The following is a 25,000-nucleotide window of genomic DNA, read 5'->3' as shown; positions in this document are numbered from 1 at the left end:
TGTTGTGCGTCTGTGTGTGTTGTTACTTTGACAAACTTGTCTGTGGGGGAGAAGCAGCCGACACACAGTGAGAGGAGGATCCATCCTCGGGCGTGACTGCTCCTCGACGGGTTCTGACCCAACTGTTTACAGATCTGACAGTAGATCTCATCCCTGAACACAACAAACACACAACAATAAACACACAACACACAACACACACACAACACGACAACACACAACAACACACAACACACAACAACACAATAAACACACAACAACACACACACAACAACACAACAACACACAACACAACACAAACAACACAACACAACAGATCTGACAGTAGATCTCATCCCTGAACACAACACAACACACAAAAACACACAACAACAAACACAATAACACAACACAACACACAACACACACAACAACACAACAACACAACAACACAACACACACACACACACAACACAACAACACACAACAACACGACAACAACACAACAACACACACAAACACACAACAACACAACACACACACAACAACAACAACACAACACAACAGATCTGACAGTAGATCTCATCCCTGAAACACAAACACAACAACAACAAACAACAACACACAATAAACACAATACAACACACAACACACACAACACACAACACACAACAACACAACAACACAACAACACAACACACAACAACACACAATACAAAACACACAACAACACACACAACACACAACAACACAACACACACAACACACACACACAAACAACAACAAACAACACAACAGATCTGACAGTAGATCTCATCCCTGAACACAACACAACAACACAATACAATAAACACACAACAACACACACACACAACAACACACACACACAACACACAACAACACACAACAACACAATAAACACACAACAACACAACACACAACACAACACAACAGATCTGACAGTAGATCTCATCCCTGAACACAACACAACAACAACACAACAATAAAGACACAACACACAACACACACACACAAACAACACAACAACACAACACACAACAACACAACAATAAACACACAACAACACACAACACAACACAATAAACACACAACACACAACACAACACAATAAACACACAACACACAACACACACAACACAACAGATCTGACAGTAGATCTCATCCCTGAACACAACACAACAACACAACAATAAACACACAACACACAACACAACACACACACACAACACACAACAACACAACAATACACAAATATACAACAACACAACACACACAAACACACACACAAATACAGCTACACTGGTGATATCCAGCTCTATGTCGCTGTGTCTCCTGATGACCTGAGTCCGACTGACTTGACTCTTTTTAACTGCATTTTAGATATTAAGTCCTGATGGCAGCAAACTTCCTCCAGCTCAAGGGGACTGACCTGAGTGCCGGGCGGAGGGACTGACCTGAGCGCCGGGGGGACTGACCTGAGCGCCGGGCGGAGGACTGACCTGACCGGCGACTGGGCGGAGGGACTGACCTGAGCGCCGGGCGGAGGGACTGACCTGAGCGCCGGGCGCAGGGACTGACCTGAGCGCCGGGCGCAGGGACTGACCTGAGCGCCGGGCGGAGGGACTGACCTGAGCGCCGGGCGGAGGGACTGACCTGAGCGCCGGAGGGACTGACCTGAGCGCCGGGCGCAGGGACTGACCTGAGCGCCGGGCGCAGGGACTGACCTGAGCGCCGGGCGCAGGGACTGACCTGAGCGCCGGGCGGAGGGACTGACCTGAGCGCCGGGCGCAGGGACTGACCTGAGCGCCGGGCGGAGGACTGACTGAGCGCCGGGCGCTGGGACTGACCTGAGCGCCGGGCGGAGGGACTGACCTGAGCGCCGGGCGGAGGGACTGACCTGAGCGCCGGGCGGAGGGACTGACCTGAGCGCCGGGCGGAGGGACTGACCTGAGTGCCGGGCGCAGGATTCCGTTGCCGATGATGAAGTGGAGTTTTTCCAGGTTGGACGTGGGTCTTTCCTCCAACATGCTGTTTCCATGGAGACCGTAGTCCCCCTCGCGCAGCTGCCGGCTCACCTGCGCACAGAGGCCCACTCAGACTCAGACTCAGACTCAGACTCAGACTTAAACTCAGACTTAGACTCAGACTCAGACTTAGACTCAGACTCAGACTTAGACTTAGACTCAGACTCAGACTCAGACTCAGACTCAGACTCAGACTAAACTTAAACTTAAACTTAAACTTAAACTTAAACTCAGACTCAGACTCAGACTTAAACTTAAACTCAAACTCAAACTCAAACTCAAACTCAAACTCAGACTCAGACTTAAACTTAGACTCAGACTCAGACTCAGACTCAGACTCAGACTTAGACTCAGACTCAGACTCAGACTTAAACTTAAACTCAAACTCAAACTCAAACTCAAACTCAACTCAGACTTAAACTTAGACTCAGACTCAGACTCAGACTCAGACTTAGACTCAGACTCAGACTCAGACTCAGACTCAGACTCAGACTCAAACTTAAACTTAAACTTAAACTTAAACTCAAACTCAAACTCAAACTCAAACTCAGATTCAGACTCAAACTCAGACTTAGACTTAAACTCAGACTTAGACTCAGACTCAGACTTAAACTCAGACTTAGACTTAAACTCAGACTTAGACTCAGACTTAAACTCAGACTTAGACTTAAACTCAGACTTAGACTCAGACTCAGACTTAAACTTAGACTTAAACTCAGACTCAAACTTAAACTTAAACTTAAACTCAGACTCAGACTCAGACTCAGACTCAGACTCAGACTCAGACTTAGACTCAGACCTAGACTCAGACTTAAATACTTAAATACTTAAGTGGATAATTTTACTTTTACTCGAGTAACTTTTGCCCCTGTATCTGTACTTTTACTCAAGTAACAAAACTGAGTACTTCATCTGTGACTGCGTCGCTGTGGGGGTGTTCTACATGTTTGTGTTTGTATCTGCGGTGATACTTGATGATGTTTGTGTGTGTTTGCTGATGTGTGCGTTCTGTCCGTAGACATGCAGGTAGAACCCCCAGAGCGAGGCCAGAGCAGCGTGTGAGTGACAGGAGCGGACGAACCTCCTCTGTGATCTTGGATTTCTTCTTGAGCGTGAGGGAGATGAGTTTGTGTCGCACGCTGTTCCTCTTCTGTCCGTCCGAAGAGCTGACGGGAGACTAAAAGACAAATGGAAAAAAACAAACAAATGAAAAAAAAAATTTAAAAAAAGACAAATTAAAAAAAAAAAAAAAAAAAGAAAATGGAAAAAAACAAACAAAAAGACAAATGAAAAAAAAAAAAAAAAAAAAAAAAGACAAATGAATTTTTTTTTTTTTAAACAACTATTTTCTTTATTATTTGTCTCCAAAACCAAAATGAAAAAACAGATAAAGATTCGTTTTTTTAGTTTTTGATTTTGTGTTTAAATGAAAAATGGAAAAAATGGATAACGGACTAAACCAGGACTAAACCAGGTCTAAACCAGGTCTAAACCAGGACTAAACCAGGTCTAAACCAGGTCTAAACCAGGACTAAACCAGGACTAAACCAGGACTAAACCAGGACTAAACCAGGTCTAAACCAGGTCTAAACCAGGACTAAACCAGGACTAAACCAGGACTAAACCAGGTCTAAACCAGGACTAAACCAGGAACTAAACCAGGTCTAAACCAGGTCTAAACCAGGTCTAAACCAGGACTAAACCAGGACTAAACCAGGACTAAACCAGGTCTAAACCAGGTCTAAACCAGGACTAAACCAGGTAAACCAGGACTAAACCAGGACTAAACCAGGAGTATCAGAACAGGCCCAGAGGTGCACCCAAGAAGACTGTCGGGTGATCAGGACTGAATGTGTAAAAAAATTTTATAAATTTTTAAAATAAAAATTATATAAAGAAAAATTGTGTAAAAAAAGGTTATAAAAAAGGTGTAAAAATGTGTTGTTTTTTTTTTTTGTTTTTTATAAAAAAAAATTATATAAAAAAAAAGTTATAATTTTTTTATTTATTTATTATATACAAAAATTTTATCTAAAAATGTATTGCTTTAAAAAAAAATGTTTTATTAATAATGGTTATATATATAGACCACGACCAGGACCAGGACTGAGACCAGTTCAGTCCTGGTTTAGTCCTGGTTCAGTCCAGCATCGCAGTTTAAGTCACGGAAACAGGAAACGGGCGGTTTTTCCATTTTTCATTTAAACTTAAAATCAAAAACTGAAAAAAAAGAATAATTATCTGATTTTTTTCATTTTGGTTTTGGACACAAATAATGAAGTCCTCACTGAGCTTCATTTGACTGAACGCTACGGTGACGTCACTCGCTCTTCGTCTTCAGTCTGGAGATGTTCTTACCAAGTCTTCAGTCTGAGATGTTCTTACCGTGAGCTCCTCTTCTTCAGTCTGGAGATGTTCTTTGAAGTCGTTCTTACCGTGAGCTCTTCTTCAGTCTGGAGATGTTCTTACCGTGAGCCTCTTCTCTCAGTCTGGAGATGTTCTTGAGTCTCTCAGTCTTTTCTTTCTGGAGATGTTCTTCGTGAGCTCCTCCTCGTCTTCAGTCTGGTGATGTTCTTACCGTGACTCGTGAGCTCTTCTTCTTCTTCAGTCTGGAGATGTTCTTACCGTGAGCTCTTCTTCTTCTTCAGTCTGGTGATGTTCTTACCGTGAGCTCCTCCTCTCGTCTTCAGTCTGGAGATGTTCTTACCGTGAGCTCCTCCTCCTCGTCTTCAGTCTGGTGATGTTCTTACCGTGAGCTCCTCCTCGTCTTCAGTCTGGAGATGTTCTTACCGTGAGCTCCTCCTCGTCTTCAGTCTGGTGATGTTCTTACCGTGAGCTCCTCCTCGTCTTCAGTCTGGAGATGTTCTTACCGTGAGCTCCTCCTCCTCGTCTTCAGTCTGGAGATGTTCTTACCGTGAGCTCCTCCTCTCTTCAGTCTGATGTTCTTACCGTGAGCTCCTCCTCCTCTTCAGTCTGGAGATGTTCTTACCGTGAGCTCCTCCTCCTCGTCTTCAGTCTGGAGATGTTCTTACCGTGAGCTCTTCTTCTTCTTCAGTCTGGTGATGTTCTTACCGTGAGCTCTTCTTCTTCTTCAGTCTGGAGATGTTCTTACCGTGAGCTCCTCCTCTCTTCAGTCTGGTGATGTTCTTACCGTGAGCTCCTCCTCCTCGTCTTCAGTCTGGAGATGTTCTTACCGTGAGCTCTTCTTCTTCTTCAGTCTGGAGATGTTCTTACCGTGAGCTCCTCCTCGTCTTCAGTCTGGAGATGTTCTTACCGTGAGCTCGTCCTCCACCTGCAGCTCCTGGAGTTCTCTCTTGTAGCTGCGTTTGCCCAGAGTCTCGTAGATCTTGGTCATGACGGGGATCTTCTCGCTGCCGTCGTTGAGGACGAGCTGACACTTGGGCTCGGGCAGGTCTCCCATGAAGCGCAGGACGGTGATCCACACGGCCAAAGCCGCCTGCCCACAGGAGAAGAACAGACGACGGGTTAGACTCCACACGTTTCACTCAACGGTTCAGACCCACAGCAAACTGGACTTTCAGAACTTTAACCGTTTTACACGAGAGTTTCTCCACACCGACCATCTCCAGTTTGTCCTGCAGGTTTGACTCATTTTTATTAATCGGTTATTTTCAAGACGGCATTTTGAAAGGTCTGCACCTGGTTTAGTCCTGGTTTAGACCTGGTTTAGTCCTGATTTAGTCCTGGTTTAGACCTGGTTTAGTCCTTGTTCAGTCCTGGTTTAGATCTGATTTAGTCCTGGTTCAGTCCTTGTTTAGTCCTGTTTTAGTCCTGGTTTAGACCTGGTTTAGTCCTAGTCTTGGTTTAGTTCTGGTTTAGACCTGGTTTAGTCCTAGTTCAGTCCTGGTTTAGATCTGATTTAATCCTGGTTTAGACCAGTTTTAGTCCTGGTTTAGTCCTGATTTAGTTCTGGTTTAGTCCTGAATAAGACCTGAATTAGTCCTGGTTTAGACCTGGTTTAGTTCCTAGTCTTGGTTCAGTCCTGGTTTAGACCTGGTTTAGTCCTAGTCTTGGTTTAGTCCTGGTTTAGACCTGGTTTAGTCCTAGTTCAGTCCTGGTTTAGATCTGATTTAATCCTGGTTTAGACCTGGTTTAAACCAGATTTAGTCCTGGTTTAGTCCTTTAGAGTCCTGGTTTAGATCTGATTTAATCCTGGTTTAGACCTGGTTTTAGACCTGGTTTAGTCCTGGTTTAGTTCTGGTTTAGTCCGTTATCCATTTTTTCCATTTTTCATTTAAACACAAAATCGAAAACTGAAAAAAACGAATCTTTATCTTTTTTTTTTCATTTTGGTTTTGGAGACAAATAATGAAGAAAATCGTCGTTTTTTTTTTTCTTATTTTCTTATTTTTTGATTTCGTATTGTCTCCTGTGACATGAGGAGCTTCTCGGCGGAGGACAGACGTCTCCTCGCCGGACGCCGGACGCCGGACGCCGGACGTCGTACCAGCTGGTCGCCCTCGTCCTGGTGGAAGAGCAGCGGCTGTTTCAGGGGCCTCCGGATGTAGGTGTGGGTGGACACGCCCTGGAAGTACGTGGCGGCGAACTTGGAGAACTTGTAGTCGGACAGATCTTCGTCCTCGTCGGCGGGAAGGGGAGGGGCCTCGTCCAGAAGCTCCTCCTCCTCCTCCTCGGCCTCGGCCAGACGGGGCTTCAGCAGGTCCTGAGGAGACAGAGGAGTTTCAGGTCAAAATGTTTACGTTTGAGGGACAATTTCCTCCTAAGAAACAAGACCAAAGAAACCACCAGACCCAAGAAACAACCAGAAGAAACCACCAGAAGAAACCACCAGAAGAAACCACCAGAAGAAACCACCAGACCCAAGAAACAACCAAAAGAAACAACCAGAAGAAACCACCAGACCCAAGAAACAACCAGAAGAAACCACCAGAAGAAACCACCAGAAGAAACCACCAGAAGAAACCACCAGACCCAAGAAACAACCAGAAGAAACAACCAGAAGAAACCACCAGACCCAAGAAACCACCAGAAGAAACCACCAGAACCAAGAAACCACCAGAAGAAACCACCAGAAGAAACCACCAGACCCAAGAAACCACCAGAAGAAACCACCAGAAGAAACCACCAGAAGAAACCACCAGAACCAAGAAACAACCAGAAGAAACCACCAGACCCAAGAAACCACCAGAAGAAACCACCAGAAGAAACCACCAGACCCAAGAAACAACCAGAAGAAACCACCAGACCCAAGAAACCACCAGAAGAAACCACCAGAAGAAAGCACCAGATGAACCTGTGGTCCACACACTGAGTGGCGTGTGCAATAATGAGAACAGTGCAATACAGTTTTGCTTGTTTGTTTTTGTGCATCAGATTCTTCACACACACTGGCCACGTGCACATGATGTTTTTAAATTCCAATTTATTTATTCTGAATTAATTAATTTGGAATTAAATGATCCTCCTGTGAGTTTACACGGAAAACATGTTCAATCAGCTTTGTTTAATTCCACCCAGCGTCTGATTGGTCAGGGACACGAACGCGTTTACGTCGACCAGAAGAAAAGACACAGTTGAGCTGCTCCCGGCTTTTTAATCGTCTTGGTTTGTTTTTCCATGTGACATGCAGCACGTACAGGGTCCAAACCCAGACTCCTGACCCAGCGGGAGCAGCTCCGGTTCAGGTCGGAGCAGATGAGCCTCGGCCTGAGAAGAACTTTCCCCGGGAAGAACCACGAGCGCGAAGGACGGACGCTCAGAACAACAAATAATGAACCAAACGAGACTCACGCTTCTGTCTGGAAGCAGCTGCCGTCCTGGAGCTCGGAGGACAGCAGCTGCCTCCGTGTTCTCAGTCTGGACCAACCGCACCAACACGAGACCGAGGACGGACTGCTCGCTGTGGAGATCTCAGAGTTTCTGCTCCGGGCTGTTTTATGAGTTCATGATGACGACTCGAAGTGTTAACGGAAACAGACGGACGGGGAAACAAACGTGATACAAACTTTTTTCGCCACATCGCCGTGAGTCATCGCGTCAGAAGTTTGATCCAACGAGCTGAACGACCGGAATGATTGTTTAAGCAGAAAAAACGTTTATATGATCATCAAAATCAGAACAAACCACCCACTTCATTCGGATTTAAGTTTAATTCCAAATAAATTTAATTCCAAATAATCATTAGGAATTAAGGGTTTACATCATCTTTTTAAAGTGGAATACATTTCTATTCTGAATTAAATTATTTTGAATCAGAATTAAATCTCTCATGTAAACGGGGCAACTGTTGGTTTTGGAGAAAGTTAAAGGATGTTTGCTTTATAGTTTTTATATGTACAATGTTGTGTCAGATGAAACATCTGTAATAAACTCTGTACCTCAAATGCTGCTGGTGCTTCTCCGTCCTGATTGGTCAGTGGTCCGGCGTTGCCCAGGAAACCGAACATGCGGTCCACCATGTCGGAGTCGTCCACGGGCTGGTCTCTGTCCCGCTCCACCTGCTCCAGCAGCTCCTTCTTCCTGCGCGCCTCCTCTCGGTCCTCGCGGGCCTGGTCCTCCCTCTGCTGCTCCAGAAGCTCCAGACGCTCCAGATGTTTCCTCTGAGCCTCGGCTTTGGCTCTTCGAGCCGTCATCAGGTTCTTCAGGTGCTCCTCCTCCTCCAGACGCTCAAGCTCCGCCTCCACACGCTTCTGACGCTGCGGGACACGAGAGGACACGAGGGGACATGAGAGGACATGAGGGGACACGAGGGGACATGAGGGACATGAGGGACATGAGGACACAAGGACACACGAGAGGACACACGAGAGGACACGAGGGGACATGAGAGGACATGAGAGGACACATGAGAGGACACGAGAGGACACACGAGAGGACACAAGGACACACAAGAGGACACACGAAGAGGACACGAGGGGACATGAGAGGACACGAGAGGACACACGAGAGGACACAAGGACACACGAGAGGACACACGAGAGGACACGAGGGGACATGAGAGGACACGAGAGGACACACGAGAGGACATGAGAGGACACGAGAGGACACGAGGGGACATGAGAGGACACACGAGAGGACACACGAGAGGACATGAGAGGACACACGAGAGGACACGAGGGGACATGAGGGGACATGAGAGGACACACGAGAGGACACGAGAGGACACGAGAGGACACGAGGGGACATGAGGGGACATGAGAGGACATGAGAGGACACACACGAGAGGACATACGAGAGGACACACGAGAGGACATACGAGAGAGGACATACGAGAGGACACACGAGAGGACATACGAGAGGACACACGAGAGGACACGAGGGGACACATGAGAGGACACAAGGACACACGAGAGGACACGAGGGGACACATGAGAGGACAAGAGAGGACACACGAGGGGACATGAGGGGATATGAGGGGACATGAGAGGACACATGAGAGGACACAAGGACACACGAGAGGACACACAAGAGGACACGAGGGGACATGAGAGGACACACGAGAGGACACGAGAGGACACATGTGAGGACACACGTGAGGACACACAGAGGACACAAGGACACACACAAGAGGACACACAAGAGGACACACACACAGGGACATGAGAGGACACGAGGGGACATGAGGACACGAGGACACACGAGAGGACATACGAGAGGACACAAGGGGACAAGAGAGGACACACAAGAGGACACACGAGAGGACACACAAGAGGACACACGAGAGGACACACGACGAGGACATGAGAGGACACACGAGAGGACACGAGAGGACACATGAGAGGACACAAGGGGACATGAGAGGACACACGAGAGGACACGAGAGGACACGAGGACACACGAGAGGACATACGAGAGGACACAAGGGGACAAGAGAGGACACACAAGAGGACACACGAGAGGACACACAGAGGACACACGAGAGGACACACGAGAGGACATGAGAGGACACACGAGAGGACACACGAGAGGACACATGAGAGGACACAAGGGGACATGAGAGGACACACGACGGAGGACACGAGAGGACACGAGGACACACGAGAGGACACAAGGGGACAAGAGAGGACACACAAGAGGACACACGAGAGGACACGAGGGACATGAGAGGACACGAGAGGACACGAGAGGACACGACACGAGGACACACGAGAGGACACACGAGAGGACACACGAGAGGACACACGAGAGGACACATGAGAGGACACACGAGAGGACACGAGGGGACACATGAGAGGACACAAGGACACACGAGAGGACACGAGGGGACACATGAGAGGACAAGAGAGGACACGAGGGGACATGAGGGGATATGAGGGGACATGAGAGGACACATGAGAGGACACAAGGACACACGAGAGGACACACAAGAGGACACGAGGGACATGAGAGGACACGAGGGGACATGAGAGGACACACAAGAGGACACACACACGGGGACACGAGAGGACACGAGGGGACATGAGAGGACACACGAGAGGACACGAGGACACACGAGAGGACACGAGAGGACACGAGGACACACGAGAGGACACACAAGAGGACACAAGACACACAAGAGGACACACAAGAGGACACACACACAGGGGACACGAGAGGACACGAGGGGACATGAGAGGACACGAGGACACACGAGAGGACACACGAGAGGACACAAGGGGACAAGAGAGGACACACGAGAGGACACACGAGAGGACACACAAGAGGACACACGAGAGGACACACGAGAGGACATGAGAGGACACACGAGAGGACACGAGAGGACACATGAGAGGACACAAGGGGACATGAGAGGACACACGAGAGGACACGAGAGGACACGAGGACACACGAGAGGACACGAGGGGACAAGAGAGGACACACAAGAGGACACACGAGAGGACACGAGGGGACATGAGAGGACACGAGAGGACACGAGAGGACACACGAGAGGACACACGAGAGGACACACGAGAGGACACACGAGAGGACACACGAGAGGACACACGAGAGGACACACGAGAGGACACGAGGGGACACGAGAGGACACGAGGGGACATGAGAGGACACGAGAGGACACGAGGACACACGAGAGGACACAAGGGGACAAGAGAGGACACACAAGAGGACACACGAGAGGACACGAGGGGACATGAGAGGACACACGAGAGGACATGAGAGGACACACGAGAGGACACATGAGAGGACACACGAGAGGACACACACACGGGGACACAAGAGGACACACAAGGACACACGAGAGGACACACAAGGACACATGAGAGGACACACGAGAGGACACACAAGGACACATGAGAGGACACACACACGGGGACACAAGAGGACACACAAACGGAGACACGAGAGGACACACACACGGAGACACGAGAGGACACACACACGGAGACACAAGAGGACACACACACGGAGACACGAGAGGACACACACACGGAGACACAAGAGGACACACACACGGAGACACGGGACGAGAACACAGGGAACACACAAACACACATTTTTTGATTTTTTGGTCACACAGAAAGTACACATGAAACCTGCCTCTTCTGTTTTGTATATATTGATACAGAACGAAAAGAGCATAGATGCCTAAACAAAGTTGTGGCAAAAGCCGGGCGTACACTGTGCGATTTTTGACCCTTTTTGAGCCGATTTTTCGCTCGTGCGACTGTTTTGGGGATCGGGCCGAGTTTTGGCTTCATCGTGTGTCGTGCGTCGTGTAGTTTACATGGGGTAAAGAGAACCGATTAATGGCTCACGACCAGCTCCCGATCGACATTCGTAGGTCGCAAGAAAATCAAACTTGTTTGAAATCCAGTCGCCTCTCGTGAGGATTTCGCTCTGTTGAAGTTCTTCCACGAGCCGATTAGCCAGAATCTGGCAGACTGCGCATGCGCGGACACAGAAGCGGAAGTAGGATATGAAGTTGTGGAGGACGATGGCGGGCCGGCGAGTGTTTTGGACAGTGGACATGGAGGCGCAGCTCATCGAGCTTTGGCAGACTCACCCAAGCCTCTTCGATGTGGCCTCACAAGGCTACCATGACCGCAACAGAAGAGAGAAAAGTTGGGAGGACATTGCCGCTCAGTTGCAGCTGCCAGGTAATGTTTTTGTATAGACTAGCAAAATAGAAATGTAGTTAATTCGTTGTTGTTGTTGGTTTGTGCATGCGTGTGTGTGACAGAAAGAGACAGAGGAGCGAGAGCGATTTTGTGTAATATATTGGCTCCAGTAATTCAGATATCACTACACTACCAAGCTAGAATTAGCCTGCATTGTGTGTGTATATGAGTCAATGAAACCAATAATATTCTTTTTAGCAAGCAGTACTTGCTAGTAGCAAATAAACAACATAAAGAACATGTTAATTGTATTTTTCAGTGAATGAGGTGAAAACCCGCATGCATGACATCACTGCGCACGCAGTACGGGAAACTTTTGAAACCCAAACCCAGCGGCAGTGGACAAAAACCTCTGACCTCCAAACAGACGTGGATTCTACAGCACTTGGATTTTTTGAAGGCCCATGTCATACACAGGCATACCGAGTCCACACTCAGAGTAAGTCCATAACCACGTTGTTGGAATAAATAAATAAAATATATATAAAATGTATAATAAATATTTATATTTAAGAAAATTAAATGCCACAGTTAATAATAATACATTTTTTTTAAAGCAGCCCTGAATTCAATGTAAATTATCCTAGTTATTATTATTATTAGATTATATAATATATTGTAGTCTAGATCAAAATCTGACCTAAACAACACTGTTAACAACTTTTGTGTAATCACTTTCTCCCTGTCTGCTTCCTTCCTGTGCTGTTTCTTACAGCTTGCTACAGAGTCAGAGGACACAGGCCCAATGGAAGAGGGAGATGAGGATCAATCAACTGTGGAAACTGAATCAGATGTCTTTACTTCTTCAGACACCGCCAGTCCGGTTTCTGTGACGCAGGAAGAAGAAAACGCCTCCAACAGTTCAACAGTCACACCGTCCACAGATCAGCCTGTCAAAAGACCCAAAGTGCAGAAAGTGAAGCCAAAATCCACAGAGCACAGCATTGAAATGGCCAAACTGTCCTTGCTTCAGCAGGTCCAGAACACACTTTCTGGATCTAATGCAGATTCTGAGGAGGTATTTGGTCAACAGGTAGCCTCAGAGTTGAGAAACATTAAGGACAGAGCTCTACAGTTGAGGCTCAGAAGAAACATAATGAACATTATTTATGACACACAGGAGGCAGAGCAGGCTGGTCATTCTCAATTTGCAGGTCCACATCCTACACCAGGTCCACAACCTAGGCCTTACACAACTACACCCATGTATCCCATGCACCCTTATCAGGCCCAGCCACCCTCCCAAGACTACCAGGCCCCATCAACCCAGCCAATGTCCTTTCTGAAAATGATAAACTCTGAGTAGCTGGGTACCTTAAAACCAAAATGTCCAACATTAGTATTTGGTCGGCTATTTCTCAGTTAACTTGTTCCTGCACAGGCTGAAAAGCTGTAGTTTCATTGCACCAAGTGCATATAAATTTAGTTTGACACAGTGTGTATGCTAAAGTGACTTTGCCATCTACCTCAATGCTGCAAGGTGGTACAGAATTGTTGGCACATTCTGTGAATCGAAAAAAATATTTTTTTATTTTCACAAAACAAGTCATTGTTGTGATGCCCCACAGAGGTAGATTTATTTATGCTAGTAATTACAAAGGGAATTATTTGTGTTATTTATTTCATACCTCAGTTTTTATACAAAAAGAAAAAATATTTAAGTATGTGTTACCAAGTTAGTGTTTCCAAAAATAAAGAAAAAAAGAACCTTTCTTTACATTTTGTGAATTTTCATTTCAAAATTCTCATAAACCAAAAAAATTCTTCACAGTAAGGAGAAATGAGGTTTGAATCCATCCATAGCCCCGTTGCTGGAAGTCAAAGAGTTCACACACAGTCCTCTGTTATCTCAAACAATAGGGCTACCGATTGATTCACATCAGATTTGTCTTAACTTTGGCCTACACCATGTGTTCTTGCCAAGATACACTTCCTGCAGGTGACACAAAGTACTGGCAAAGGACATCTCGTTGTTTCTTTGCTTCAACTGAAGGGTTCCTAGCTTGGCCCATGGAAACAGACTGAAGCCCTCCCTCCCTTCTCCATGCTCCTTCCATCAACTGATGATTGGCATCTTCGCAGTCTATGTAGCCAGGTGGTACATAGGCATCAGCGCTGTGGTGGCGGAGGAAGTTGTGCAAACAAAGACATGCAAAGAGGATAGTGACAACCTTGTCAGGATCCAGGCAAATTGTTGTTCTGAATACTCTGAATCGATTAGCAAGAATTCCAAAAGCATTTTCTACCACACGCCGTGCTCTTGAAAGACGGTAGTTGTAGATTCTCTGATTTTGGTTGAGATTGCGTAAAGGATATGGTTTCATTAGATCTGCTCGTAGGGGATAAGCTTCATCTCCAACCAACATATATGGCATCATGGCATCAGTGTGTGGCAAGGTATCAGCAGGGGGGAAGCTCAGCATGCCTGTGTCCATCGCATGTTTCAGGTCGGAATGGGCAAATACTCCAGCATCAGACACCCTTCCCTGTGTCCCAGCGCTGGCATACAAGAACTTGTAGTTGGCATCAACTACAGCCATAAGAATAATGGAAAACCTAGATTTGTAGTTGTGAAACATGCTTCCACTCTTGGCAGGGGGTTGAATGAATATGTGTTTCCCATCAATGGCTCCTAAGCAATGTGGAAAGTGCCACTTGTCCGCAAAGTCTTTAGCAACAGCCTTCCACTCAGAGATAGTCGATGGTGTCTGTGGAACACATGCAAAGGTGATACACAAAATTAATCTCAGGTGAATTAATGTTTTCCATTTCTTAACCACCCATTCAAAACTGTCACAGTTCACTTCACCTTTTATTTACACATTTCACAAAGACTGAATGAATACATCCAGAAATCAGAGAAATGTTTCTGTTGAAAATGTATTGCTTAATTAACTGATGGGACATTTTTAATAATGTTTGAGATAACAGCTATCACCCTGGCTTTGATCTGTTTGACCTGTTGCCCTCAGGGAGGTGCTACAGGGGCATTAGCACAAAGAGAAACAGGCCATGAAGTGAAATTTACCTTCAAGTAATCTTCCCGTAGTACAGAGGTTAGGGCTGTGCATGTTTCCATCACAATCCTGCTCACTGTGGTGCTTCCAATTCTATACTGAAAACTTAACGAGTTGAAGGTTTCACCTGCCAAAGTGAAAAGAGTGTCAAAGATGTTGATTTTCTCTTCTTATATACTTTAACTTCTTGGGTTCTTCTTAAAGACAATACAGTAAAGTGTATTTTCCTTGTTGACATGTTTCGGCTGCTTTAAAAAGAACCCAAGAAGTTAAAGGTGAAGAAAGTGTCTTTTAAATACTCTAACATAGATTTTGATAGTTAATGTATGGGGAGGTGGACAAAGATGGATGTTGATAGACTGACAGATTGTGACTGATGGATGGAGGAGAAAAGAATGTAGTAGTAGTAGTAGTATGAAAGTGATTTGACAGATGTGCAGTTAGAGGGTAAGTGCAACTGATATAGAAAAGGGAAGGTATGATGAAGTTACCGGGCTGTATGTAGTTCAGTGGGTGAACTGATCTACAAGCTTAAATAGATAGATGACTTTGCTTCATGTCCACCTCTCTATATTTTAATTGGGAATGTTACTGAAATGTAATTTACATGCACACACTTACCTGTTGCCAAAAATCGAAGGGTAACAGACAACCTCTCCCTGGGACTGATGGCCTTCCTGAGATGAGTATCTCTCTTGAGGATATGTGGAGTTACCCTCTCCAGGAGGTAATTGAAGTCGTGCACAGACATTCGGAGAAGGTCCCGAAAACCCATCATGTCATCTACCTATTAACACATAACACCCCATATGAATACAGCATTATAGATGTGGGATGCTATTGCCCACTGAATAGTCTGTAACTGATTGGTGGTGAAATCTTTTATGACTTAGACATAACACAGAACTGACACTGATACTTAACCAGTATTGTAGACCTGTAATGGACCTGGATGTCACCTTTGAGTAGAACTACCTCCCTCAAAAAATCCTTTTGTAGGTGTTCAAGCCAGCCACTACAATGCTACACTTGTACAAGTTACTTGGCTAGTTTTTACTGTGCTTAAAAATACCAAATCTAACAAGAACAGAGGTGTAATTAACACAGCTCTGTGTGTCTGACATTGATTCAATACTATGATAGCAAACAAAACTAGGTCACTTCTGAAGTTAGTTGTGATTGCCCGGACCATTGATGTCAACAACACAGAACAGTGTTGTTATAAGTTTGGTGAATAACTTGATGCTACTTACCTCCAGTTCCCTCTGAAGAACTGACAATCCATACTGCCCACGTCTGCCCAGCCATTTCTTGGACCAGACTCGTCGCTTCTTCTTTTTGGGCTTGTCTGAGCACAGAATGGCACAAATTGCCAAGGCAGCGCGTCTGTTTTTTCCGTGGCTCAGCATTGTGTCTCCGCCAATAGATCCATGGTCTCCGCACATCTGTGGTTTTCTAATTCCGTGGTTTTCTTCTTCGTGGTTTTCTACTTCCGGAACAACAACTTTGACAACTCCGGTCGTTATGTGAACGTACAGTGTGAGCAGGCAAGTCGCATCCGAGCATCGGTTCGTTCAGTGTGAGAACATGATTCGTGAGCTGTGAACTTTTAAACCCTGCGATTTGGTCGTACAGTTTAAGCTGGGGCTGAGTGACACGACCGAAAATATCGCACAGTGTACGTCCGGCCTAAGCCACATGTGTCCTGTGTCTGTGTGTGTGTGTGTGTGTCTGTGTGTGTGTGTGTGTGTGTGTGTCTGTGTGTGTGTGTGTGTGTGTGTGTGTGTGTGTGTCTGTGTGTGTGTGTCTGTGTGTGTGTGTGTGTGTGTGTGTGTGTCTGTGTGTGTGTCTGTGTGTGTGTGTGTCTGTGTGTGTGTGTGTGTGTGTGTGTCTGTGTGTGTGTGTGTGTGTGTGTGTGTCTGTGTGTGTGTGTGTGTGTGTGTGTGTGTGTGTGTGTGTCTGTGTGTGTGTGTGTGTGTGTGTGTGTGTCTGTGTGTGTGTGTGTGTGTGTCTGTGTGTGTGTGTGTGTCTGTGTGTGTGTGTGTGTGTGTGTGTGTGTGTGTGTGTGTGTGTGTGTGTGTGTGTGTGTGTGTGTGTGTCTGTGTGTGTGTGTGTGTGTGTGTGTGTGTCTGTGTGTGTGTGTCTGTGTGTGTGTCTGTGTGTGTGTGTGTGTGTGTCTGTGTGTGTGTGTGTGTGTGTGTGTGTGTCTGTGTGTGTGTGTGTGTGTGTCTGTGTGTGTGTGTGTGTGTGTGTCTGTGTGTGTGTGTGTGTGTCTGTGTGTGTGTGTGTCTGTGTGTGTGTGTGTGTGTGTCTGTGTGTGTGTGTGTGTGTGTGTTGTCTGTGTGTGTGTGTGTGTGTGTGTGTGTGTGTGTGTGTGTGTGTCTGTGTGTGTGTGTGTCTGTGTGTGTGTGTGTGTGTGTCTGTGTGTGTGTGTGTGTGTGTGTGTGTCTGTGTGTGCTGTGTGTGTGTGTGTCTGTGTGTGTGTGTGTGTGTGTGTGTGTCTGTGTGTGTGTGTGTGTCTGTGTGTGTGTGTGTGTGTGTGTGTGTGTGTGTGTGTGTCTGTGTGTGTGTGTGTGTGTGTGTGTGTGTGTGTGTGTGTGTGTGTGTGTTGTGTGTGTGTGTGTGTGTGTGTGTGTGTGTGTGTGTTGTGTGTGTGTGTGTGTGTGTGTGTGTCAGTCTGCCCCAGGGCAGCTGTAGCTACAGTAGAAGTTTATCAGCCCTGAAGCTGTGAAGCGTCTTTGAGCCAAATGTCTGGGAAAATTTAATTAAAACGATGTCAGATTTGTGGGACACTGTGTATTTGTCAAATTTATTTTCTTTATAAAAAAATCTGTGGTAAAAACCAAACAGCTGAAGCACCAAACTCGTTCGTTCTCAGGTCAGAGAAGTGAAAGTCGTTGGTGTGTGTTCACCTCTGCCCGCAGGCGCTGGCACCGGCGGCGGGCGATCATGCCCCTGGTGTGGGCCTGGAGGGTGACCACTGCGCGCACTCGTCTCCAGAACGCCTGCCTCACCAGGAAGCCCCGGCACCGCGCCTGGATCTGGGTCACGCGCAGCCGGGTCAAGCGGTAAGTGTGGAGGAAACGTCTGGACCTGCACACGGCCTGGAGACGCAGGAAACCCCTCCGCATCTGTGGAAACACATTTTGTCCCTTGAATCATCGTTTTGATCGTCTTATCAACATAGAAAAGTGGACAGGCTTTGTGCAAATGTTTTTTTATTGGAAACCAGAACAATTATCTGTGAGACGACTTTATGTTTCGATGTCTGAACCGAGTCACATCCCGATGACGTCATCACACGGAGCTGTTTGTTTATTTACATGATGCAGCAGAACGAACGACTTTTAGCAGAGAAAATAAGTCCAGCGGCAGAAATATCTGTTAAATAGTGAGACTGATACGAGCCGGTTTGGACCACAGTGAAAAGTGGAGTTTGTTTTGTAACATAAACACGTGGTGGTTGAACAGAGGCTGAAGTACCTTGTGGTAGTTCTTCTTACACCTGTAGCCCCTCCACAGAGTCTGGATCACTGTGGCCGCGTGACGTTTCTTCAGGAAGTTGGTTCTGCAGAAACAAAAACAGTTTTTCCAGTCCAGTCCAGTTCTATCTCTTCTGTACTACAATAAAAGTCTGGCCAAAATGTAAAATCTAAACACTTAAATCAATCAGAAAATGACTTAAAGTAGAGAAATGATGTGTCCATGCAGCGAGACCATTTTACTTCTACTATAAAATAAACGACCTCTAGACGAGAATGAAGCGTCTGTGTTCGTGGGATGGAAATAGGTTCATGGAGGCTCAGTTTGAGATAAACAGATTTAAAACCAGTTTAATCATCACTGTTCACGGCCCGATGATAAATCAGAGATTTTTGCAGTTTGTCCACGAGGGTCATTTTAAAGAGTTTCAAGTCAATATCAAATTTACAAAATCCAGTTTATACAGACACAGAGAACATGCAGACTCAGTTAGGCCCAGTTTTCAGATTCATTTGCTCATATATACATATATATATAAATGTTCTCCTCACCTTCCACAGTGGTTGGTCTCTCTCATTCAGCTCAGCTCCTCTACCACAGGCCTGGGAGCTTCAGAGTTCTTCAGTATCTTTGTTGTTCCTGTGCTGCACTTTTCTGGACTGAGATGTTCTGATGTTTTTCTAGTTTGGGCGTTTCAGCCCCGAGTGTCCGATCACCGCAGGCTCCACTGATGCCTTCACCTTCCAGACCTTCTCCAGCTCCTCGTTGAGCTCCTGGTGTTTCTCTAGTTTCTTCTGTTCCTTTTTCCTGATGTTCCATCTCTTGGTGTTGTGATGTTCCACCACAGCTCTGCTCTGTTTCTTCTCCACCACCACTATGTCTGGTTGGTCCATCACCATCCTGTCAGTCTGTATCTGAAGTCCCACAGGATCTTGGCTTGTTCCCAGCCTTTGGAGGTGTTTCCCACCTTGACCTTGGGGTCTCCAGCTCGTACTCTGCACAGATGTTTCTGTACACTCTGCCCGCCACTTGGTTATGTCGCTCCATGTTTGGAGCTGTCCAGGATGAAACATCCAAGCTCCTTGAGAACATCAAGGACAAGGCCCCGACAGATGAGGAGCTCAGAGAATGTCTCAGACAGTGGGGTCCAGAGGAAGAGGAGCTGGAGGGACCATCATGGACAAACCCCAACATGAACCACCAGAACAAAACTGAAGAGACTGATATCAAGAAATCCTCCCAATGTCTTGAGAGGGTCTGAAGGACACACAGAGGCTCATCCTGGAGCACAGGAGCAGGACCTGAGCAGCAGAGCAACAGAGGCCCAGATCTACAACACCAGACCAGATACCAGGGGCTCAAGGAGGAGCTGGAGAAGGTCTGGAAGGTGAAGGCATCAGTGGTGCCTGTGGTGATCGGACAGTCGGGGCTGTAACCTCCAAACTGGAAAAACAACAGAACATCTCACTCCAGAAAAGTGCAGAACAGGAACAGCAAAGATACTGAAGAACTCTCGAGGAGCCGAGCTGGACTTAGGAGAACAACCACTGAGGAAGGTGAGAAACACTTTTTTTGTTGTTATTGTAATATAATGTGACGTGTGAGCTACTTTGTCGAGTGTCCAGTCCTCCAGTCAGGTCGTGCAGTCAGGTCGTGCAGTCGGGTCGTGCAGTCGGGTCGTGCAGTCAGGTCGTGCAGTCGGTCGTGCAGTCGGGTCGTGCAGTACCTGGCTCGGTGTCTTCTCACAGACTTCTGGATGAGGATCACTTTGTCCGTGATGCTTTTGTCCCTCTCGATCTCCAGCTGCAAGTCGTGATGATCCTGCCACACATTTACGTCACACGTCACATGTCACACGTCACACGTCACACGTCACACGTCACACGTCACATGTCACACGTCACACGTCACACACACGTCACACGTCACACGTCACACACACTGTGCACATGGGACAGTCTGGTCCAACCTTCAGGAAAATCTTGGTCTTCCCGATCTGCCAGTCTCCATCTTTGCCCAGTCTGGCCACGACGATCTGCCTGCAGGTCCCTCTCAGGTCCTCCTGCACGGGCACACGGGCACACGGGCACACGGGGACACACAGGGACACACACACACAGACACACGGGGACACAGACACACAGACACACACAGACACACGGGCACACGGGGACACAGACACAGACACACGGGACACACGGGACACACAGCACACACGGGACACACGGGACACAGACACACGGGGACACACGGGACACACAGGGACACACAGACACACACACGGGGACACAGACACACGGGCACACAGGACACACAGACACATGTACAGGTGTGTTAGCACATCATGTCAAAACACTACCCAGGGTTTGTACCTGCACCTGTCTGTGTGGCACCTGCACCTGTCTGTGTGCACCTGCACCTGTCTGTGTGGCACCTGCACCTGTCTGTGTGGCACCTGCACCTGTCTGTGTGGCACCTGCACCTGTCTGTGTGGCACCTGCACCTGTCTGTGTGGCACCTGCACCTGTCTGTGTGGCACCTGCACCTGTATGTGTGGGGGTTTGACTCCGGGCATCAGGACCCTGTAGCGCTCCACAAACTCGGTGAAGGTGTATCTGATGGGGTATCCCGCCCGACGGATCCGAATCGTCTCCATCATCCCGGAATATCGGAGCTGACGGATGCACAGCTCCCTGTCGAACAACTGCACCACAAGAACACAAGGAAACTCAGACAGGCGGGTACAGGCGGGTACAGGTGTTAGGTGGGTACAGGTCGGTAATGGTGGGTATAGGTGTATACAGGTGGGTACAGGTTGATACAGGTGAGTACAGGCGGGGTACAGGCTGGTACAGGCTGGTACAGGTGGGTACAGGTGTTAGTGGGGCATAGGCGGATACAGGCTGTGGGCACAGGAGGGAACAGGTGGGTACAGGTTGATACAGTGGAGTACAGGTGGGCACAAGTGGGTACAGGCGGGTACAGGTGAGTGCAGATGTTAGGTGAGTACAGGTGGGCACAGGTGGGGTACAAGCGTGGTACAGGCTGGTACAGGTGGGTAGAGGTGTTAGTGGGGTACAGGCGGATACAGGTGGCAGTTGGGCACAGGTGGGTACAGGTGGGTAGAGGCGGGTACAGGTTGGCACAGGTGGGTACAGGTGTGAGGGGTACAGGCAGGTACAGGTGCATATAGATGGGTACAGGTGGGTACAGGTGGGTAGAGGCAGCGGGTGGGGTACAGGTGTGAGGTGGGTACAGATGATAGGTGGGTAGAGGTGGGTAGAGGTGAGTACAGGTGTTAGTGGGGCACAGGTGGGTAGAGGCGGTTGGCGGGTACAGATGGGCACAGGTGGGGTACAGGTGTTAGGCGGGTACAGGTGGGCACAGGTGTTAGATGGGTACAGGCAGGTAGAGGCGGCGGGTGGGTACAGGTTTAGGCGGGTACAGGGTACAGGTGTTAGGCGGGTACAGGTGGGTACAGGTGGGTACAGGTGGGCAGAGGCGGCGGGCGGTACCATGGGCTTCTTGTGCTCGTTGGGTTTGATGCAGCGGACGAAGAAAGGCTGGCACACGCTCAGAGTCCTCATCAACATCTCCAGGGAACGTTTGAACTGACTGCTCAGAGTCGGAGAACGTTTCCTCGTCTCCACGCCCTGCGACGCACAACAGACGCACAACTCAGACACACACAACACACAACAGACGAACTCACACAACTCAGCACAACAGATACACAACAGATACACACACAAACGACGATACACAACAGACGCACAACTCAAACACACAGATACACAACAGACGCACAACTCAAACACACAGAAACACAACAGACGCACAACTCAAACACACAGATACACAACAGACGCACAACAGACGCACAACTCAAACACACAGATACACAACAGACGCACAACAGACGCACAACACACACAAGATACACAACACCACACGATACACAACAGAGCACACACACTCAAACACACACTCACACACAACAAAGATACACAACACGCACAACACAACGCACAACAGACGCACAACTCAAACACACACCGAGATACACAACAGACGCACAACTCAAACACACACAAAGATACACAACAGACACAACAGACGCACAACTCAAACACACACAAAGATACACAACAGACGCACAACAGACGCACAACTCTACACAATACGCATACACACAATGATACACAATGATACTCAATGATACGCAACGATACACGATACCGAATGAATGATACACAATTATACAGGGTCACACACACCCCACACACACACACACACTCCAGAGACACACACACACTCCAGAGACACACACACACACTCCAGAGACACACACACTCCAGAGACACACAGATCACACTACACAACACACAACATTGAAGAACACTGTGCTGCATTTCAACATCACAATCTATTTGACACATGAGTCTAGACCAGGGGTGCCCACGAGTCCAGGTGCCCACGAGTCCAGGTGCCCACGAGGCAGGTCCAGGTGCCCACGAGTCCAGGTGCCCACGAGTCCAGGTGCCCACGAGTCAGGTCCAGGTGCCCACGAGTCCAGGTGCCAGGTCCAGGTGCCCACGAGTCCAGGTGCCCACGAGTCCCAGTCCACGAGTCCAGGTGCCCACGAGTCAAGGCGCCCACGAGTCAGGTCCAGGTACCCACGAGTCGAGGTGCCCACGAGGCAGGTCCAGGTGCCCACAAGTCCAGGTGCCCACGAGGCAGGTCCAGGTGCCACAAGTCAGGTCCAGGTGCCCACAAGTCAGGCCCAGGTGCCCACGAGTCCAGGTGCCCACGAGTCAGGTTTGCCCACGAGTGCCCACGAGTCAAGGTTCAGTTCGGGGGATCAGTGACAGTGATGTCGTTGAGGTATTAGTGGGAGAATTTCATAATTTCAGCAGAAAATCTGAGGGCCACATTTGGCCCCCGGGCCGCGGTTTGGACGCCCCTGATCTAGAGTCTAAACCTACTGCCCCAGCCGCTGAGCAAAGCACTGCTAAGGACAAACATGGGCTAAAACTAACGGCCAATGTTTACCTTAGGAGCAGGAGCACTGGGCTGATAACCACACAGAAACTGAACACAGAACGACAGAAGAAGAGAGAAAAGAGGAAGAAGAGAAGAAGAGGAGAGAGGGATAACAGAGAGAGTAAAGAGAGGGAGAGATAACAGAGTGAGCGGGCGTTAGTGATGCTTCGAGCGTCTAGAAAAGCTTTTTACATAAGACGCTTTATTAAAACATGATCTGGCAAAGCGTGATTCTAGTGAAGGTGTGTGGAGTTTAAAAACACGGTGGAGCACTTCCTGTATCGCCACATGATGACATCACGAGGTGGAACAGAGAAGAACTCGCGCCGTGTGACGAGGAAACCGCATCAGAACAGATTAGGGTCGTACAGCGGGTTTTGGTTTCAGTCTCACCATGGCCACGTCGGCCTGGAAGATCTGCTTGATGAACTTGTTCTTGGAGGAGTGGACGAGCTGGATGATGTCGGTGTGGAGGCTGTCGCGGTTCTTCTCCAGGAAACCTGAACACAACAACAACAACAACAACAACAACAACAACAACAACAACAACAACAAGAGGGAAGTCAAGTTTAAACATCCAATATCCTTCAGGTTTCTTCAGATACCTACAAGTTTTTTGACAAAACACAAAGAATGGAAGAACATTTTTGATCCCTCACTTGTGGAGGAGATGATTTTAAAACTACAACAGGGCAACAGACTTTCAAAAACAATAAGTGTCTTTTACAAACCATTTTCAAATTTGAATAATAATACTTTAAATATAAAGGAGAGATGGGAGGCTGTAGTCCTGGTTTAGTCCTGGTTTAGTCCTGGTTTAGTCCTGGTTTAGTCCTGGTTTAGTCCTGGTTTAGTCCTGGTTTAGTCCTGGTTTAGTCCTGGTTCAGTACTGGTTTAGTCCTGGTTTAGTTCCTGGTTTAGTCCTGGTTTAGTCCTGGTTTAGTCCTGGTTTAGTCCTGGTTTAGTCCTGGTTTAGTCCTGGTTCAGTCCCTGGTTTAGTCTGGTTAGTCCTGGTTTAGTCCTGGTTAGACCTGGTTCAGTCCTGGTTTAGACCTGGTTTAGTCTGGTTTAGTCCTGGTTTAGTCCTGGTTCAGTCCTGGTTTAGTCCTGGTTTAGTCCTGGTTTAGTCCTGGTTGGTTCTGTACCTTTGGTCTCGTAGTACACGACTCCGGCGAAGTGCTGGATCCCGAACTGTGTGTCGTAGTTGTTCTTTGGGGGGATGTAGTACGAGTTCTGTTTGTGCTGTGAGTTCAGTTTGTGGAGCATCGTCACGTCTGAGCCCTTTAAAAAAAACAACAAACCATAAAACTTTCTTCCGCTCATCTGGGGTCGGGTC

The 25,000-nt window shown here is 47.6% G+C and overlaps 2 protein-coding genes across 2 annotated transcripts in view; both read right to left on the bottom strand.

Moving 5' to 3' along the window:
- Window positions 1-25,000, bottom strand: part of LOC110174693 (unconventional myosin-VIIa-like) — an 81,360-nt gene that overhangs the window by 34,135 nt on the left and 22,225 nt on the right. The window contains exons 10-24 of the mRNA XM_055148285.1: window positions 24,810-24,945; window positions 24,058-24,164; window positions 23,674-23,712; window positions 22,137-22,274; window positions 21,167-21,325; window positions 20,591-20,683; window positions 20,348-20,442; window positions 18,622-18,706; window positions 18,051-18,269; window positions 8,384-8,701; window positions 6,493-6,708; window positions 5,299-5,481; window positions 3,106-3,201; window positions 1,948-2,075; window positions 27-153 (exon numbers count right to left, since the gene is read on the bottom strand). Coding sequence (XP_055004260.1) covers window positions 27-153; window positions 1,948-2,075; window positions 3,106-3,201; window positions 5,299-5,481; window positions 6,493-6,708; window positions 8,384-8,701; window positions 18,051-18,269; window positions 18,622-18,706; window positions 20,348-20,442; window positions 20,591-20,683; window positions 21,167-21,325; window positions 22,137-22,274; window positions 23,674-23,712; window positions 24,058-24,164; window positions 24,810-24,945 — 2,139 coding nt within the window. The remainder of the gene's footprint in view (window positions 1-26; window positions 154-1,947; window positions 2,076-3,105; window positions 3,202-5,298; window positions 5,482-6,492; window positions 6,709-8,383; window positions 8,702-18,050; window positions 18,270-18,621; window positions 18,707-20,347; window positions 20,443-20,590; window positions 20,684-21,166; window positions 21,326-22,136; window positions 22,275-23,673; window positions 23,713-24,057; window positions 24,165-24,809; window positions 24,946-25,000) is intronic.
- Window positions 13,624-16,825, bottom strand: LOC129407531 (uncharacterized). Its single transcript, XM_055148982.1, has 4 exons — window positions 16,392-16,825; window positions 15,760-15,925; window positions 15,150-15,265; window positions 13,624-14,829 (listed from the first exon to the last, which is right to left on the bottom strand). The coding sequence occupies exons 1-4, from the start codon at window positions 16,581-16,583 to the stop codon at window positions 14,023-14,025; spliced, it is 1,281 nt and encodes a 426-aa protein (XP_055004957.1). The 5' UTR covers window positions 16,584-16,825; the 3' UTR covers window positions 13,624-14,022.

Source organism: Boleophthalmus pectinirostris, unplaced genomic scaffold, assembly GCF_026225935.1.
Source record: "Boleophthalmus pectinirostris isolate CB_2022bp ecotype Guang Dong unplaced genomic scaffold, ASM2622593v1 HiC_scaffold_12, whole genome shotgun sequence".
NCBI classification, from domain to species: Eukaryota; Metazoa; Chordata; class Actinopteri; order Gobiiformes; family Gobiidae; genus Boleophthalmus; species Boleophthalmus pectinirostris.
Note: the sequence above shows the minus strand (reverse complement) of the source record. Positions and strands in the feature narration are given on the sequence as shown.

Excerpts from the sequence above, each read along its gene's own strand:
- LOC129407531 (XM_055148982.1), bottom strand. The coding sequence starts at position 16,583 with ATGTGCGGAGACCATGGATCTATTGGCGGAGACACAATGCTGAGCCAC. Across the intron at positions 15,926-16,391 it reads TTCTTCAGAGGGAACTGGAG|GTAGATGACATGATGGGTTT; the intron begins GTAAGTAGCATC and ends ATGTGTTAATAG. Across the intron at positions 15,266-15,759 it reads CCTTCGATTTTTGGCAACAG|GTGAAACCTTCAACTCGTTA; the intron begins GTAAGTGTGTGC and ends TCACTTTGGCAG.